At 35.1% G+C, this 14,627-nt stretch overlaps 2 protein-coding genes and 1 non-coding gene across 4 annotated transcripts; 2 read left to right on the forward strand and 1 right to left on the reverse strand.

Moving 5' to 3' along the window:
* Positions 1 to 5,710: 5,710 nt before the first annotated feature.
* On the forward strand, positions 5,711 to 6,703 carry LOC116010557 (acyl carrier protein 1, chloroplastic-like). The gene is made up of 4 exons (XM_031250023.1): positions 5,711 to 5,816; positions 6,038 to 6,142; positions 6,225 to 6,347; positions 6,416 to 6,703. Exons 1-4 carry the CDS (start codon positions 5,748 to 5,750, stop codon positions 6,542 to 6,544), a joined length of 426 nt encoding a protein of 141 aa, XP_031105883.1. The 5' UTR covers positions 5,711 to 5,747; the 3' UTR covers positions 6,545 to 6,703.
* A 1,030-nt stretch (positions 6,704 to 7,733) lies between these two features.
* TRNAD-GUC lies at positions 7,734 to 7,805 on the reverse strand. The gene has a single exon. It is a non-coding gene; the product is annotated as a tRNA-Asp (tRNA).
* A 98-nt stretch (positions 7,806 to 7,903) lies between these two features.
* On the forward strand, positions 7,904 to 14,129 carry LOC116010065 (coiled-coil domain-containing protein SCD2-like). 2 transcript variants are annotated; one of them, XM_031249328.1, is made up of 17 exons: positions 7,909 to 8,520; positions 8,669 to 8,856; positions 9,592 to 9,667; positions 9,821 to 9,862; positions 9,996 to 10,058; positions 10,345 to 10,394; positions 10,471 to 10,498; positions 10,682 to 10,756; positions 10,835 to 10,945; positions 11,059 to 11,119; positions 11,440 to 11,553; positions 11,680 to 11,798; positions 11,905 to 11,974; positions 12,456 to 12,497; positions 13,022 to 13,062; positions 13,310 to 13,457; positions 13,700 to 14,129. In XM_031249328.1, exons 1-17 carry the CDS (start codon positions 8,152 to 8,154, stop codon positions 13,831 to 13,833), a joined length of 1,731 nt encoding a protein of 576 aa, XP_031105188.1. In that variant the 5' UTR covers positions 7,909 to 8,151; the 3' UTR covers positions 13,834 to 14,129. The 2 variants fall into 2 exon arrangements, 1 of the variants encoding a protein (XP_031105188.1); XR_004096890.1 differs by lacking the exon at positions 13,022 to 13,062 and having other exon boundaries at positions 7,904 to 8,520; positions 13,700 to 13,767.
* Positions 14,130 to 14,627: the final 498 nt, after the last annotated feature.

Consider the following 14,627-nt stretch of genomic DNA (forward strand, 5'->3'; position numbering starts at 1 on the left):
GCCCCCCCCCCCCCCCCTATTTTTTTTTAAATATAAGTATACACTGTACATATAGTCTTCGTCAATATATAAGTAATACATTATGAATTCCAAAACAAAAATATAAACAATATATTATATACTAAAATACTACAATATATATACATATGTATGTATAAAGTATACACAAACACAGCACATCGTCTTCGTGAATCATGAATATATAAGCAATATATAATTATATATAAGCAATATATAATTATATACTAATACTAAAATATATATACATATTTATGTATAAAGTATATAAGCAATATATAATATATATTAAACTTTGATTACTGGAGCACAAGCAAAAGACAACCAATTCAAGGATTACTGAAGCAAAAGCAAACGGATTTAACGATTATCAATTCAAGCAAAAGCAAAAATGTATGTATAAAATAGAAGAACATACAGTAGCGGCGAAGATAAAATGAAGAGAAGAGAATCGGGAATCTGGGATTAGGGGTTAGATAATTTAGATTTTATATAATATTATAATTGATTAATTAATTAATTAATTAATTAATTAATGGCGGGCAGCCCGCGGGGCGGGCCAAAAAAGCCCACTCCTTGGCGGGCTTCAATTTTTGAAACCCACCCCCTACCTAAGTAGGGGGCGGGGCGGGTTGGCCCGGCGGGTAAAGCCCGTTTTGACGGCTTCAGATACAATTTATTTCCGTCGCTAAATTTAGCGACAGAAATTGTCATCGCTAAATAAAAACAATCTGTCGCTATATTTCTCTCGGCAATGGTTTTGACGCCGAAATTTGCGAGGAAATTACTATGGAACTTTCCGTCGCTAAACCCACAAAATATCCATCGTTAGACTCCTACCAAGACGATCTAGTGACGAACTTTGCAAGGAAATAGTGACGGATTATACCGTCGCTAAGTATAGTGTCGGATATCTCCGTCGCTATCGTCCATCGCTACATGTAGCGACAGAATTTTCGTTGCTAATTTGTTATTATTATTTGAATTTGATGCCATTTAGCTACAATTTAATGACAGAAATATCCGTCGTTAAATTTAACCACGGATATTTCCGTCAAGATTTCGTTGTCATTCTTTATTTTATTATATACTTAGCTATTGATTTACTACAATATTTGTCTATCGCCAAATTTTAAAAATTGATAAAAAAAAAAAAAAAAAAGTCTACCCGTTATTTAATATCGCATATCTGCATTAAACTTATAATATAATACTTCAAGAATATAATTGTAAAATATATTATATTAAAACATTCATACTCAATAACAATAACAAAAGTAAAGCGCAGTATAATGTTACATCGTTAGAAACAGTACCAAATATATTAATAAACATAAACTAATCATCTCCTAAGTTTTCATCATTTGAATTAACAAAAATGTTCAGCTTGAGTACTTAGAGGCGGTGGCATAGAAGTGGATAGCATCTCATTGCGATGCAACTCATCCATCAAACTTTTAATCTGATCTTGCATTTGAGGCTGCATTTGATTTCTTTTAGCTTGTAGCTTAGCCTCCATTTGAGCTCGCATGGTCTCTAACTGTTGATTCACCATCTTCTTCTTTGCATTTTGATAAAGTTGTGAAGTACGTAGTAGATGAAACATAATTATTCTCGTTGATAAACGAGGATGCCTTAGTCCCTAAGCCATAAATATGTTGTTTTTTTACCCCGCCAACAACATCCACATACAATTGTGACATGTTTATATTTGGTGACTCAGTTGACCCTTCAGCTTCTTGCGTTGCAGCATCATGGTGTGCTTGTATTTCTTCCTACAATTAAACACATATACAAAATAAAAGAAGTATACAAAGGCATATAAAAATTTTATCTATTTAACAATATATGATTGTTACGTTATACTTATAGCGATTCTCTTTGACCTCTCATCAACGAACATACCATTCTTTTTTTTGTGCATTTGCACAAAGCACTCAAACATATTAGGCTTCTTTTGAAGTTCATCTCGTTTTTAAACAAGCACAAATGATAAAATAATACTTAACTTGTAAAATATATACAAATAATAAATTTGTAAGTTAAATGTATTACCACTTTGTGATAGTGCTCAATAGCTTATCTAGACCCTCCGGTATGTCGAGAACATCCCGTACCAGGTCCTTCCACCTCACTCATCCTATTATTGTAGTGTTGTTCAAATTTAGCTTTCACGTTAGGCCTATCCCAATATGACTCCCAAAATGGCCCATGTTTCTTCAGCTACACAACATGGTCTCCCAGTTAAAGTCCGTTTCGCCTTGAATTTGGAGACCATATTTGTATAGCGTATGCTTGCTTGTGCTAAAAAAGCTTTGCGAACTTGTCCGTCAATGGATTCATTCCACTTGTAAAATTTCTGTAACATCACAAATTCATCAAATATAAGCAAAATACAATAGATAAATTAGAGCAACACCATCCATAAAATGCATTGGGCAAAGTTACTGACAAAAATTTAATAACATTCCAGCTTCAAGAATTAACCACAATATTTTCAAAACCATATCGTGAATTTACTTTAAATTTCTCAAAGTATGACTCCTTGTACTCATTAGACACATTCTTCCAAGTATATCCATTAGGGTATATCATTTGCATGAATATTTTTGTCATTGTACTTGAACATGTATGATAAGGTATCAACCTGTACATATATAAGATATTAAAGATAAAAATAATATACACATAAATGTTAACATAATAACACATTTTTACCTCCCATCCACTACATGAATAATAGGCAAATCACAACTAATGGATGATCGTGCAACTGATGAGGATGTGGATAGAGGAGTAGAGTTTGATGGTGTTTGAATCGGCAAGTTAATTAGTGAACCAATAGAAGCAGGTGACACAATAGGTGGAGATACCATAGTAGAAGGAGGTGCCACAATAGGTTCCATAGGAGGTGGTGTAACCAGTGCACCTCATCTGCATCTTCTTATTCATACAAATAAAAAATTTGTAATTGTTCAAACCTTATCAACCGAAGAAGAACTTGAAGATTCTTGTAAGTTCAAATTTGTTAGCTCGCAATACCTAGTAGTCAACACTTTAGCACTTGATAAAATAAAATATATACCTTATTGTCAAACCCAGTTTCTTCAAATAATGCTAAATTAAAATGAATCAAGAAAGAGATTATTTATCTAAGAAAGACATGCCATAAAAAGTTTAAGCTATTTTTTTAAGGCTATTTGTAAGGACACATTTGTTATTTATACTTTACTCAACAAATAGTTAGAGTGAGATAAATAAACATAAATAAATATCCCTAATAATCAAATATTTGAGAAATTTTATGACTACACATTAACAATATTTGTATTCTAATTTAGTGAAAATTTTATATGTTAACCATTTTTGTAAGGTAATAGAAAATTGTTAATCATTTATAATGTGATTGCATGTTTATTATTTAGATAAAAAATAATTAAAAAATGGAAGAGAGTAATAAGATTTGAAATGGTTGAATTCTTTGTTTCAAATCATTCTTTTTGAATAAATATAATAAATGAACATCATACAGTACCAACTCCAAGCAAAATAAGTTATCAAATGATGGAGTAAATTTACAAGAATAATTGAACTAGTTCCATGGGCAGAGTTAGTTAATAATGCTAATTTTGTCAATTTGTCTTGCACTCATCCATGCACTTTGAGATGATAAGAGGGTAACAAGATGTCTTGTCATTTTGTCAATTTGTCTTGCAATATGCACTATCTATAAAGATGTGGAGTAAATAGAAAACTACATTATCTAAAGGCTTGTCTATATAGCCAATCCTAAGCTTGAAAGAATAAAGAAGAAACAAGGTGCTATTAGCTCTTTAACTAAAGGCTTGTCTATACAGCCAATCATAAGCTTCAAATATGCAATTATGTGAGGTATGATCTTATAAATTCTCCATAAAAGCAATTTGACAAAAACATTAATTTTCTTGAAAAAAAGGCAAACAAAAAACATATTCATCTGATACAAAGTGTGATAGGTCATGTTAAAAAAGACAAACTTGTATAATCAATTATAATGGTATTTTCAGCAAGTGATATCCCCATATATGAAAAAGCTATATCACTAATATATATATATATATATATATATATATACAGACACACACACACAAAAATAGCAATAGGAAAAGAAACATACCGACAGTCGACAGTGGAGGCAACCCGTCGGCAATGGGCAGTAGGCAGAGTAAAATAGCAACAGCAGGTGGCGGTTGCAGCGTCCTTTAGCCTTCAACACAACGGTGGTCGGCGGTGGAGGTAACTCGTCGACGGTGGGTGGTAGACAGAGGTAGGCGGCTCCAGCCTTTAGCGTAGCAGGTAGGTGGTAGACAAAGGTGGGAGGTCGATGTTAAGTTTAGGGTTAGGGCAGCCTCTAGCGTTTAATATGTTAAGTCTAGCGACGGAATTTATAACCTGTCGCTATATAGTGACAGATCCATAACTCCGTCGCTAGACTTAACTAATTCGAGAACCTCAATGTAAAAAAAAAAGATTTATTAGTTTATCGTAGAATTTTTTAAAAATTCTTTGTAAATGTAGCGATGAAAGAAGAATATGTCGCAATATTATTTTTTAAAAAGACATGATTTATTAGTTTAGCGACGGATTATTCGCTAGAGTCTTTTAAAAATTGTTTGTAAATGTAGCGACGGAAGAAGAATCTGCCACTAGATTGTTCTTAAAAATATCACTACATAAATTTAACAACGGAATTGAGAATACGTCGCTATGATGTAAAGACAAACAAATCGGGATTGAAAATATAGCGACAGATTAATATATCTATCGCTAATCTGTAGCAACTAAAATCCCCACAAAAATTTCGTCGCAAATTTATCTCTAATATTTGCTCGAAAATTCAGTGCTAAAATTAGCTACGTATTTAACGGTGGAACAAATTCGTCGTAATATCAGTCACAAATTCGTCGCTAAATGTCCATTTAACAACAAAATGAAAATCTCACTAAGTTGTCGCTAAAGTAGCAACGGAAAGGATCTATCGCTAAAGCCGTCGCTATTTTCACTTTTTTTTGTAGTGTAGGTAAAATTGTAATTGAGTTATCTAACTCAAAAAATTTGTAATTGAATTCTTAAACAATATAAAATCGTGCAATTAAATTACAAGGGATATATACTTCTTGTTATAGGCTGACATGATAGTTAATTTTAAAAAATAATTAAATTTTAATCTATTTTTTTAAAAAAAAAACTCAACCCCTCTTTGTCTCCCACTAGAGGTGAAGAACCTTTCTTCATCTCTTACATGAGACAAAGAGGGGGTTGGATTTTTTATATATTTATTTTGTTTAAAATAAATTAAAATTTAATTTTTTAAAGTTTAACTGCTACATCATCCTACAATCGGGTGTATGTCACATTCAATTTGGAGACTCAATTATAATATTGAGTATAGTTTGATAGTTTATTTGACCTTTATTTTTAAAATAAATGCATAGAATAAGATAATAATAAGATAATAAGTATGTTGTGTGATAGAGATTTTTTTTTTTTTTTACTATTTGATTATTGCATGACTTCCTTAATTTTATTATGTTGTGGTTAGTCAATTTATAGGTTGTTAAAGAGGTTTTTTTTTTTTAAACCCCGGCCCCGCCCTTCCCCCTCCCCCAACACCGACAACCCATATATATATGTTAAGATTCTCTATAATTGAAGCCTTACTTTCTTTTAGTAGATAGGGTGGGGATTCTATGGCTGCTATTTCAGCTACCTGTTTCAGACTCCAAACTTCAGTAAAACAGCCTTCCAAGACTATCCAGGTGAGTAGTAGGTGACCATTAATTATATTCTTTATACAAGTGCATTCAAATTAACAAAATATGTTTAAGATTAAGTAGTTGGTTTACCATTATTCCTTTATATGTTTGTGTGTAAATTGATTAGTAAATGAATCCGGCCTGCATTCAAAGGAAATATGGTGAATCGGTTCGAATTAAATTGAAGTAGCTTAGCTTGTTCACAGAATATTTGTTATGTGCAGATAGAGGGAAGAAGTACTGCAAGGTTGAACTTGGCATGTGTAGGTAAAACAAGGACTGGTTTCCCTTCCTTGAGAACAACCGGGCGCTTCCATGTCTGTTGTGCGGTAATTAAGTTGCCTAATTAAGTACTAGTATGGGTTACCACACAAAATACTCTTACATTCACTAACATGGACTAATTGGCAGGCCAAAACAGAGACAGTGCAGAAAGTGTGTGACATTGTGAGGAAGCAACTAGCATTGCCTGCCGAGACTGATGTCACACCTCAAACCAAGTTCGCAGAGCTGGGTGCCGATTCCTTAGACACAGTAAGTTGAGATGGAATTTATATATACGGTGGTAGTTGTCTTGTTGACTTTGGGAAATATAATGATAGGTGGAGATTGTGATGTGTATCGAGGAAGAGTTCGGGATAAGCGTGGAAGAACAGAACGCGGAGAGTATAACCTCTGTCCAGGAAGCTGCAGAGCTGATAGACAAACTTGTGAACAAACCGGAAGCTTAGAAAGATAAGATGCCATAAGTTATGTGTTTGGGTTTAGTAATGTGAGGTAGGATCATTTGTTTTGTTATGTCTCCATGAATTGTGTAATGTGGAGTTTGAGTTTTTTGAAAAATTGAATTCATTTCATGATTGTCTAGAGTTATTCTTCAGATTCTGTCATTTCCTCCGGGTTTGAATAATAATGCAGGTTTGTTAAAAAATTGAAGCAAAAACCAGTTCTCATACTGCCCATGTGAGGCTGAGTACATTGTGCAACAAGGATGCACAAACCTACGTGTTGCTTAATGCCGAATATTTCCCATGTGGTTTTGATGATGAGTATAAGTTTATCAAAGATGGCAGTTTTGTGTTTGATTCCTATCTCTTGAATTAGTGGAGTGACTTAAATAATTCCAAAATGGAGTACATTTTTAATCCATATCTAATATATATATATATATATATATTAATTTATGAGAAAATATGCAGTTATTACACAAATATGAGTAGAATCTATTTTGCATTCTTAAAAAACAAAAAGAAGTAAAGCTTGCAGGTTTAGGCGCCCAGCTGGGCGCTTGTTTTGCTGCCCACACAAAGCAAGGAGTGGCTTTTTAAAATTTCAGTATGTCCCACAAGTTTGATAAAAACTCTTGTTTTGTAGGAGGATCTCATTATTTTTATTTCCTCTCCTTCTCTCTTTCACCTAAGCATAATTATTCTCAAAAACTACGAGAAACTAACTAATGGAGATGGCCTAAGGGGGTAAACCAATTTATAGATTATTCATAATTGACTAGTTTAAACTAAGAAGATTAATTGACCATTTCCACCAGTTTGATTGACGTGAGTGGCTGTGCATTCTCATCTTTTAAGAGATGTTGGGAGTTTGTACCCCCTTATATTTTAGTATGGAAAAGTTTAAGTATGGTAAACTTGTGGTTACATAACAGATTTTAATTAGTTTGAAAAAGAGTTTTATAGTAGTTTGATTTTTATTTAGTTGAAGCCTAATCTAATTATCAAATATAGAATTTATTAATATTTACAAAAATTAACACATAAATAGAGGGGAAGAGAGTAGCTTGGCCAAACTACGAAAGCAGTTTATAATAAATCAAAACCAGAAAAGAGCAATGGAGACCGCATGGTGAGCCGTTGGAAGGGATCAAGAGCCGATTTACCGGAAAACTGAGTTTACCAAAACTTTCGCCGTTGCCGGGGATCGAACCCGGGTCACCCGCGTGACAGGCGGGTATACTCACCACTATACTACAACGACTTGTTGATTTTTCAGCACAATATATATTTTTATAATTAATGTAGAACTGAGCTATGCCGTAGAGTTCGTCAATTCGACCAAGTGGAAGCCTATTATTCTTGCGGTTGAGCTCGAGCACGACCGGATTTATTCTCAGTAGTTCAAGTCGATGAAATTTCTCCTTCACGCGGCCACGCGCTTCGTTTTTCATTTCACTTCTTCCGTTTCTGGCTTGCTGCTGACCCAGCCGAATATATGATCAGTCAATTCTCTTCCCTTCTCCATCTTCCTCTTTCTCCGGACAATATCTAGCTCTCAATTTCCCTTCCGATAACCTAGCTCAAATACAACACACACACATATATATATGGATCGGAGGAGGACTGAGAGTCCGGTGTACGTTAGGCAATGGAGCGGGGGATCCAGCAGCACCGGGTCATCGTCACCGGCGGGATCCCCCGCGCATCCACGTTCGCGACTGCCACCGACGGCTGCTGGGATGTCAAATATCAAAAGGTCTCAGAACGTCGCCGCCAAGGCCGCTGCTCAGCGCTTGGCGCAGGTCATGGCTTCCTCGCAGACGCCGGAGGAAGACGACGAGGACGATGATCTAGGGTTCAGGCGGCCGAGTAACACGTTTTCCGGTAATGGCCGCAGTCACAGTAATAGTAATAGTTACGGCAGTGGTTTTTCGGCTATCTCAGTTGCTAAGCCCAATAGATCTCCTTCGCCTGCGGTAATTTCATAAATTCATTGTTATTTTTTAGCTGTAAATTAAGACTTGTTTATTTGATGTGGTTTTAGTATCAATAGTTACTATCATAGAAATGTTGAAATGTTCTTATGAATCACATTCATTCATAATTCGGTGCTGTCGTTTTTAGTTAGGTAGGACCTTCATGGATCACACTCCTGCAGTGCGTTCGACATCGGCTGGAAGACCTTCAGTATCTGTTCGTACAAGCTCAACCACGACAACTACAACAGTTATGCAACCAACCAGAACATCACTAAGAACACCGGTTTCTATTCCTCCAATAGAACCCCCTAGTAATAGATTGAGAGAAAAAAGGTAGCAGATGTTCGAATCTTCATTTCTCTCTTCCAAAGTTTTTGCTCCTTAATAGAATAATAATAGTGGTATTTTTTTGCAGTTTTTGGTTTGCTTGTTCTCTCCATCTTAAATCTTAGTCTGCCCCTTGCTGATGTAGTTCCTTCATTTTCTTTGTTGAATTTTATCTCCATGTTCTCTTTCTTCACCCTCAAGGGGCATTTCTCTAAACTCTATGCTAAGCATGCTTCATATATCCCAATGGTTGCCATTTGCCGATATTGTATTTAAAATGTGATGTCTTTGACACGCTTTTGCAATTGATGCCAAACTCCATCTATAAGTGCAGCACATGTACCCAATTTTCTTTCTTTCTTTTGGGGACTATGCTGCTGTGGAGGTGCTTAGTAAGCACTACAGATAAATGATGGTTTATCCTATTTTTTGACTTCTTGAGAGAGTAGCTAATTGTAGGAAAATGTTCTTGGTTATTGTATTACACATTCATGGCTACTTTTGGTCAATTTCTATGGTGTGTACGTTTTCTGATGTTCAATACTTCCTGATCTAGAAATGTACTGTCTAGTTCATTTTGGACTGTCGAGTCTATGTATGGCTACTTACTGGTAAGCTACTTCAATGCAGATGACATGTTGTCATATGGATTTTCACATGTCATGACACAATGCCAATGAGTTTTAACTCGAGTTAGTTTGGAATTCTTATGGAAATTGATCTTTTTGACAACTGTTTTAGGTTTACACCTGAAATGGGACGCATTGATTTAAAAGACTCAGGAAATCAGCACGAGGCTTCTGCACTTCATGATGAAGTATGATATCTAATTATTTTCTATATGTTTTTTAACTAGCTTCTGAAGTAGAAATTACTAAGAGCCATGGGGACCTTTTCTGGCTCCTTGATCTTTTAAAATGTCCATAGGGTGTTGTTTGTACTTGAAATGACAATTTCCTATTGCTTACAGCTTGACATGCTTCAAGAAGAGAATGATATTATTTTAGACAAGGTGAGCCATATCCTGGAGGAAAAACTTTACGCAGTTACATGATGGGTTTTCTTGTTCCAAATACTTAAAAAGAAAAGAAAAGAAAGGAGATGCTTTTAGTAATGTGGATCATAAAAACTGATAAGCTCTACAGCTTCGTCGTGCAGAAGAAAAACGTGAAGAAGCAGAGGCTAGAGCTAGGGAGCTGGAGAAGCAGGTTTGACAGTAGTTAGGGACTGATTGTCTTTTGCATTCTGATGTTTTGATCGAAATCGCAATATTATTAGTACCAGGACCTGCTCCTTGATACCAATTCCTGTTCTCTCTGTTAGTTGAGATATGCAAATAAACAAGTTGCTACTGATTACAGTGTCAAAAATGATTTTATTTTGGAATGTTATTTTTTCGCTATTTGGCTTGGAACATTACTTTTAATATTTTATACTTTGTATTCCTGTATTATTCTCCTTGGTATGCATTTGTCTGAGGTTATCTAAATACAGGTTGCTGCTCTTGGAGATGGTGTATCCCTTGAAGCTAAATTATTGAGCCGGTAAATTTTGTTTTTTAACCTGTGCCATATTGCTGTCTAATATTTGTTGTCTCATTGAAACAATGGTTACCTGCAGGAAGGAAGCAGCAATTCGTCAAAGAGAGGTATTATAGAGCCATGTGAAAATTTTAATAGTGACAATTATTATTTATTTCTATAGCCCCCATTGATGTATCTCAAGTGTAGACTGTCAAATCCTAGCATTGTTTAGACTAATCAAATGACATCATGCACATCACATTATGGAAATAATCTTCTCATTCTTAGGCTACTATTAAGTCCTGCAGGCTGCTCTTAAAGCTGCAATACATAATAAGGGTGAGAGAGATGAAGAAATGGCATCTCTCCGTGCAGAGATTGATGTAAGTCATGCCCAATAATCAAATATTTTTCTTGTTATTGCAATGAGCCCTGCTCCTTATTGAACTTATTTTCTCCAGAACTTGAAAGATGAGACTGCAAATACTGTAGAGAAACAACGTGAAGCGGAATCTGAAGCAAAAGCCCTTCGTAGAATGACACAGAGGATGATTTTGACTCATGAAGAGATGGTTGCCTACTTGCCTATTAGATTCTGATGATACCAGTCATTGTTTATTCATTCAAAAATGTTTTGGAAGTGAAATATTTTTTTCTTCTCTCCCGTTCCATTTTGACTTTTTAGGAAGAGGTAGTTTTGAAGAGGTGTTGGCTTGCTCGATATTGGGGCTTAGCTGTATATTATGGTAATTACTTGCTTTAAAATTCTCTACAGAAGCACTAGTGGGTGTGCCGTATTTATTGTTTGCATCCTGCCATGCATGTGTAATTAAGATTGTGTCACTTATTAAAGTTTTCTAGTTTCAAATGCACATGTCATTCAGAAGTTAAAACTGCTGTAAACCCTTTCTGAAAGTGAACTTATTAGTTGATACAAGTAAAAACTTTAGGTAATTTTACAAACTGCAAATGATTTTTCTAAGCTTGTTCTTCAAGGAGGATTAGTTGATTCATTATAATTTTTTTCAACATTGCATTATTTGTTACTAATTGCTGTGTTTTACAGGCATCTGTGTGGATATTGCAGTCTCAAAACATGAATACTGGTCATCTTTGGCCCCTATTCCACTTGAAGTAGTAAATTCTGCTGGCGAGAAGGCAAGAGAGGAGTCTTGGGATGGTGCTGACCCTTTCCTTTGCAATTATAGATTTTCTTATATTTATTTTAAAAATTGTTTTATTGCTGCTAGATACTTTGATCTCATTTTGAAACCTACTTGCTTTTATTTTTTCTGACATTGAGCAGGTGGAGACAATTCAGACAGGGGTGAACTTGTTCGTGACTTGAATGACCTTACTGGAGAAGGAAACATTGAGAGTATGCTTTCAGTTGAAATGGCTCTAAGAGAATTAACGTCCCTGAAGGTTTCTTTTTGTTCTACAATTAATTCTGTTTTATATCAAACATTTGTATGGGATGTTTGTGTTTGTTTCATCATGTTCAGTATATCATCATTTCTTCTACTTTAAGGTTGAGGATGCTGTTGTTCTAGCACTGGCCCAAAGTAGACGTTCAAATATTGTTCAGCAATCCATTTCTGGTATGAGCAGCTATTCTGAAACATCATATTAGATCTGACTACTGTTTATTTTTTCAGTTACAATGTACTCTTAATCACTTTCATCATCCTGCCTATTGGTTCTTTGGCTTCTTCTTATGTTCATTATTCCTAAAAACACTTTATACGCATGTGTATCTTCATGTATTTTTGGATACATGTTATTCAATGCAGATCTAACCTAACTTCCTATTTACTGAAATGGAGATAAAACTTTTATTGCCATGACTGGTTATTTTGTCCTTGCAAGGATTGCCTTTATTCGGCTAATGATTGCATTCAGTGCCAACTGTGATTTATATGATTGATAGCACATACTTTTTGTAGTTGCTTGTAATGCCACACCCTGCTCCCTCTTTTCCTTTACTCTTTCTTGTTCAGCATTCTTGTGAGATTTTTCTTTTTGTGATATGCAAACTTTAATTATAGTCATTAAGTATGTGTTGTGTTTATTTCCTTGCAGATGTTAAATCATCAGGTGACTCTAAATTCACTGATGCATACGGTAATAAAATTATTTCTATGTACTACTTTTTGTTTCAAAAATAAAAATTCATTGGTGTCTTTGTGTATCTCTGCTTTTCCTTGTTTGTTGTGGAAATTTGAATTGAGTAGGGAAACTAGGCAATCTTGGGATCTAGTGTGCTTGTAAATTGATGGAATTTTTGTGAGTTGTTTTAAGGCACTAAAATTGGGATTTGGGGCTCCAGTTCTAAAATATTGCATACATGAGTGGCATATGATTAGCTAGTACCCTGATATGGGCCTTTAACTTTATTTTGTTTATGAGCCTCTTGTAGATTGAAGGGGCACATCTGACTTTCTTTGTATATACGTCTAGCTTCTTCCCCGTTATGAATTGTGTATCCACAAACTTCAGAAATTTTGTGTATGTTGCTTGGTGTCCACTCCCCTTCTGCCACTTAAGTTAATTGCCTGAGCAACAAGGATCTCCATCTCCCTGTTTTTGAAACTTGAAACAAATTGTACATCATTAAATGAAATTAGCTATGCATATTTTGGTTGCAGAATTAAGTAAGGAGGAGGCAGAAGATGTTCTTTTCAAGGAGGTCTGACCTTTCTTTTGTTAGATTATATATCTTTTGTTCTTCTATATTCTGGTATTCTGAAATAGTTATATACACTTCTAAACATAGTCTCTAATTTTGCTGCTGGGATAACTACATAGATGCTTATCTACAGAAACTTGCTTCTCAAAGACTGTACCCCTGGAAAATGGATATGAAGTTTGTTCTTCTGGCTCAATACTGCTAATTTTAGAAGCACTTCTTAATACACTATGGGTGACCTTGGCAGGCTTGGCTTACATATTTCTGGAGAAGAGCTAAAGTACATGGTGTTGAAGAGGATATTGCAGAAGATAGACTTCAATTCTGGATAAGTCGTAGTGCAAGCCATAGTGGGCCTAGTGGCCTTTCACCAACGACACACGATGCTGTTGATGGTATGCCACATACTGGAGTCAGATGAGTGCATATATCTATTTGCTTTGCCTGTATATTACAGTTCAATCTGTAACCTGTAGAAGTGACATGGCTAGGGTCTGGTTCGTAATTTTAGCATGTGCATGGAGAGGGTGTTGGACAGGAGTTTATGTTGTCAAATTTTGGAGCAATAATGCTTGTGCTTGGAATCTTGCAGTCTTGCCTCAATGAAAACTAATCACAATGTTTGCTTTTGTTGCAGTTGAAAGGGGCTTGACAGAGCTCAGGAAATTGGGGATAGAACAACAGCTGTGGGAAGCATCTCGCAAAGAAATCGATCAGCCTTCTATGCTTGACCCCAAAGCGGCTGCTGCTGAGTCAGAGGCATCATCGTGATGATCAATTTATTCTTCACCAGTTTTCATATCATTTCCAAATTTCTCATCTTTCCCTAAATTTTAAGGACATTTTCTCTGTTATACATTTTTCACATGGTGCTTTTTTATTGTTTTTGTCGGTTTTATTGCATTACAAAGCACAGAGGTAGTCTACAAAAGTAAGAAGGGGTTAATGAAATGTAATTAGTTTTAATTTGAGATAGGTTGTGTGGTTCAAAATAGTATGTGCAGGATGATTTGAGGATGTAAAAATAATTCTTTTATTGGATTCATTCCTGGATGCGTGTTCTTTTAGGCTGGTTTTAAACGTACATAGCAAAATTGATTAGCTACAGTGTTGTATACTTCTATTGCGATTTGTGAGGTGCGTCCGTGAGTCTGCAAGCACTGATGCAATACAGAACTTGAAAGACCGTCATTTGCAGGTTGATTAATACGTTGAATTCGATATTGATTGGCTCCGAAATGGGCCTGACGGCTCTGCGTAAACTGTACGTACTTGATTTTTTTTTTTGAGAAAATATCATTTTCAGTCCCTCAACTATAATACATGTATCAATTTTGGTCCTTGACTATTAAAAATTTCAAATTAGGTCCATGACTATTCAATTTGTATCACTTTTGGTCATTGACTATTAACATTTTCAAATTAGGTGCATGACTATTCATTTTGTATCACATTTGGTCTTGCCGTTAAATTTTCTAGCCAAATTTCCTGCGAAGTCATCAGGGTTGGCCGGCGTTTTCTACTTTTTTTTTTTTTTTTGGTTTTTTTTTTTAATTTAAAAGTTG

Source organism: Ipomoea triloba, chromosome 2 (assembly GCF_003576645.1).
Source record: "Ipomoea triloba cultivar NCNSP0323 chromosome 2, ASM357664v1".
NCBI classification, from domain to species: Eukaryota; Viridiplantae; Streptophyta; class Magnoliopsida; order Solanales; family Convolvulaceae; genus Ipomoea; species Ipomoea triloba.

Coding starts and splice junctions, on each gene's coding strand:
- LOC116010065 (XM_031249328.1), top strand. CDS start 8,152: ATGGATCGGAGGAGGACTGAGAGTCCGGTGTACGTTAGGCAATGGAGC. Junction 10,499..10,681: donor CAGCAATTCGTCAAAGAGAG/GTATTATAGAGC, acceptor TAAGTCCTGCAG/GCTGCTCTTAAAGCTGCAAT. Junction 13,458..13,699: donor GACACACGATGCTGTTGATG/GTATGCCACATA, acceptor CTTTTGTTGCAG/TTGAAAGGGGCTTGACAGAG.
- LOC116010557 (XM_031250023.1), top strand. CDS start 5,748: ATGGCTGCTATTTCAGCTACCTGTTTCAGACTCCAAACTTCAGTAAAA. Junction 6,143..6,224: donor GCTTCCATGTCTGTTGTGCG/GTAATTAAGTTG, acceptor ACTAATTGGCAG/GCCAAAACAGAGACAGTGCA. Junction 6,348..6,415: donor GTGCCGATTCCTTAGACACA/GTAAGTTGAGAT, acceptor ATATAATGATAG/GTGGAGATTGTGATGTGTAT.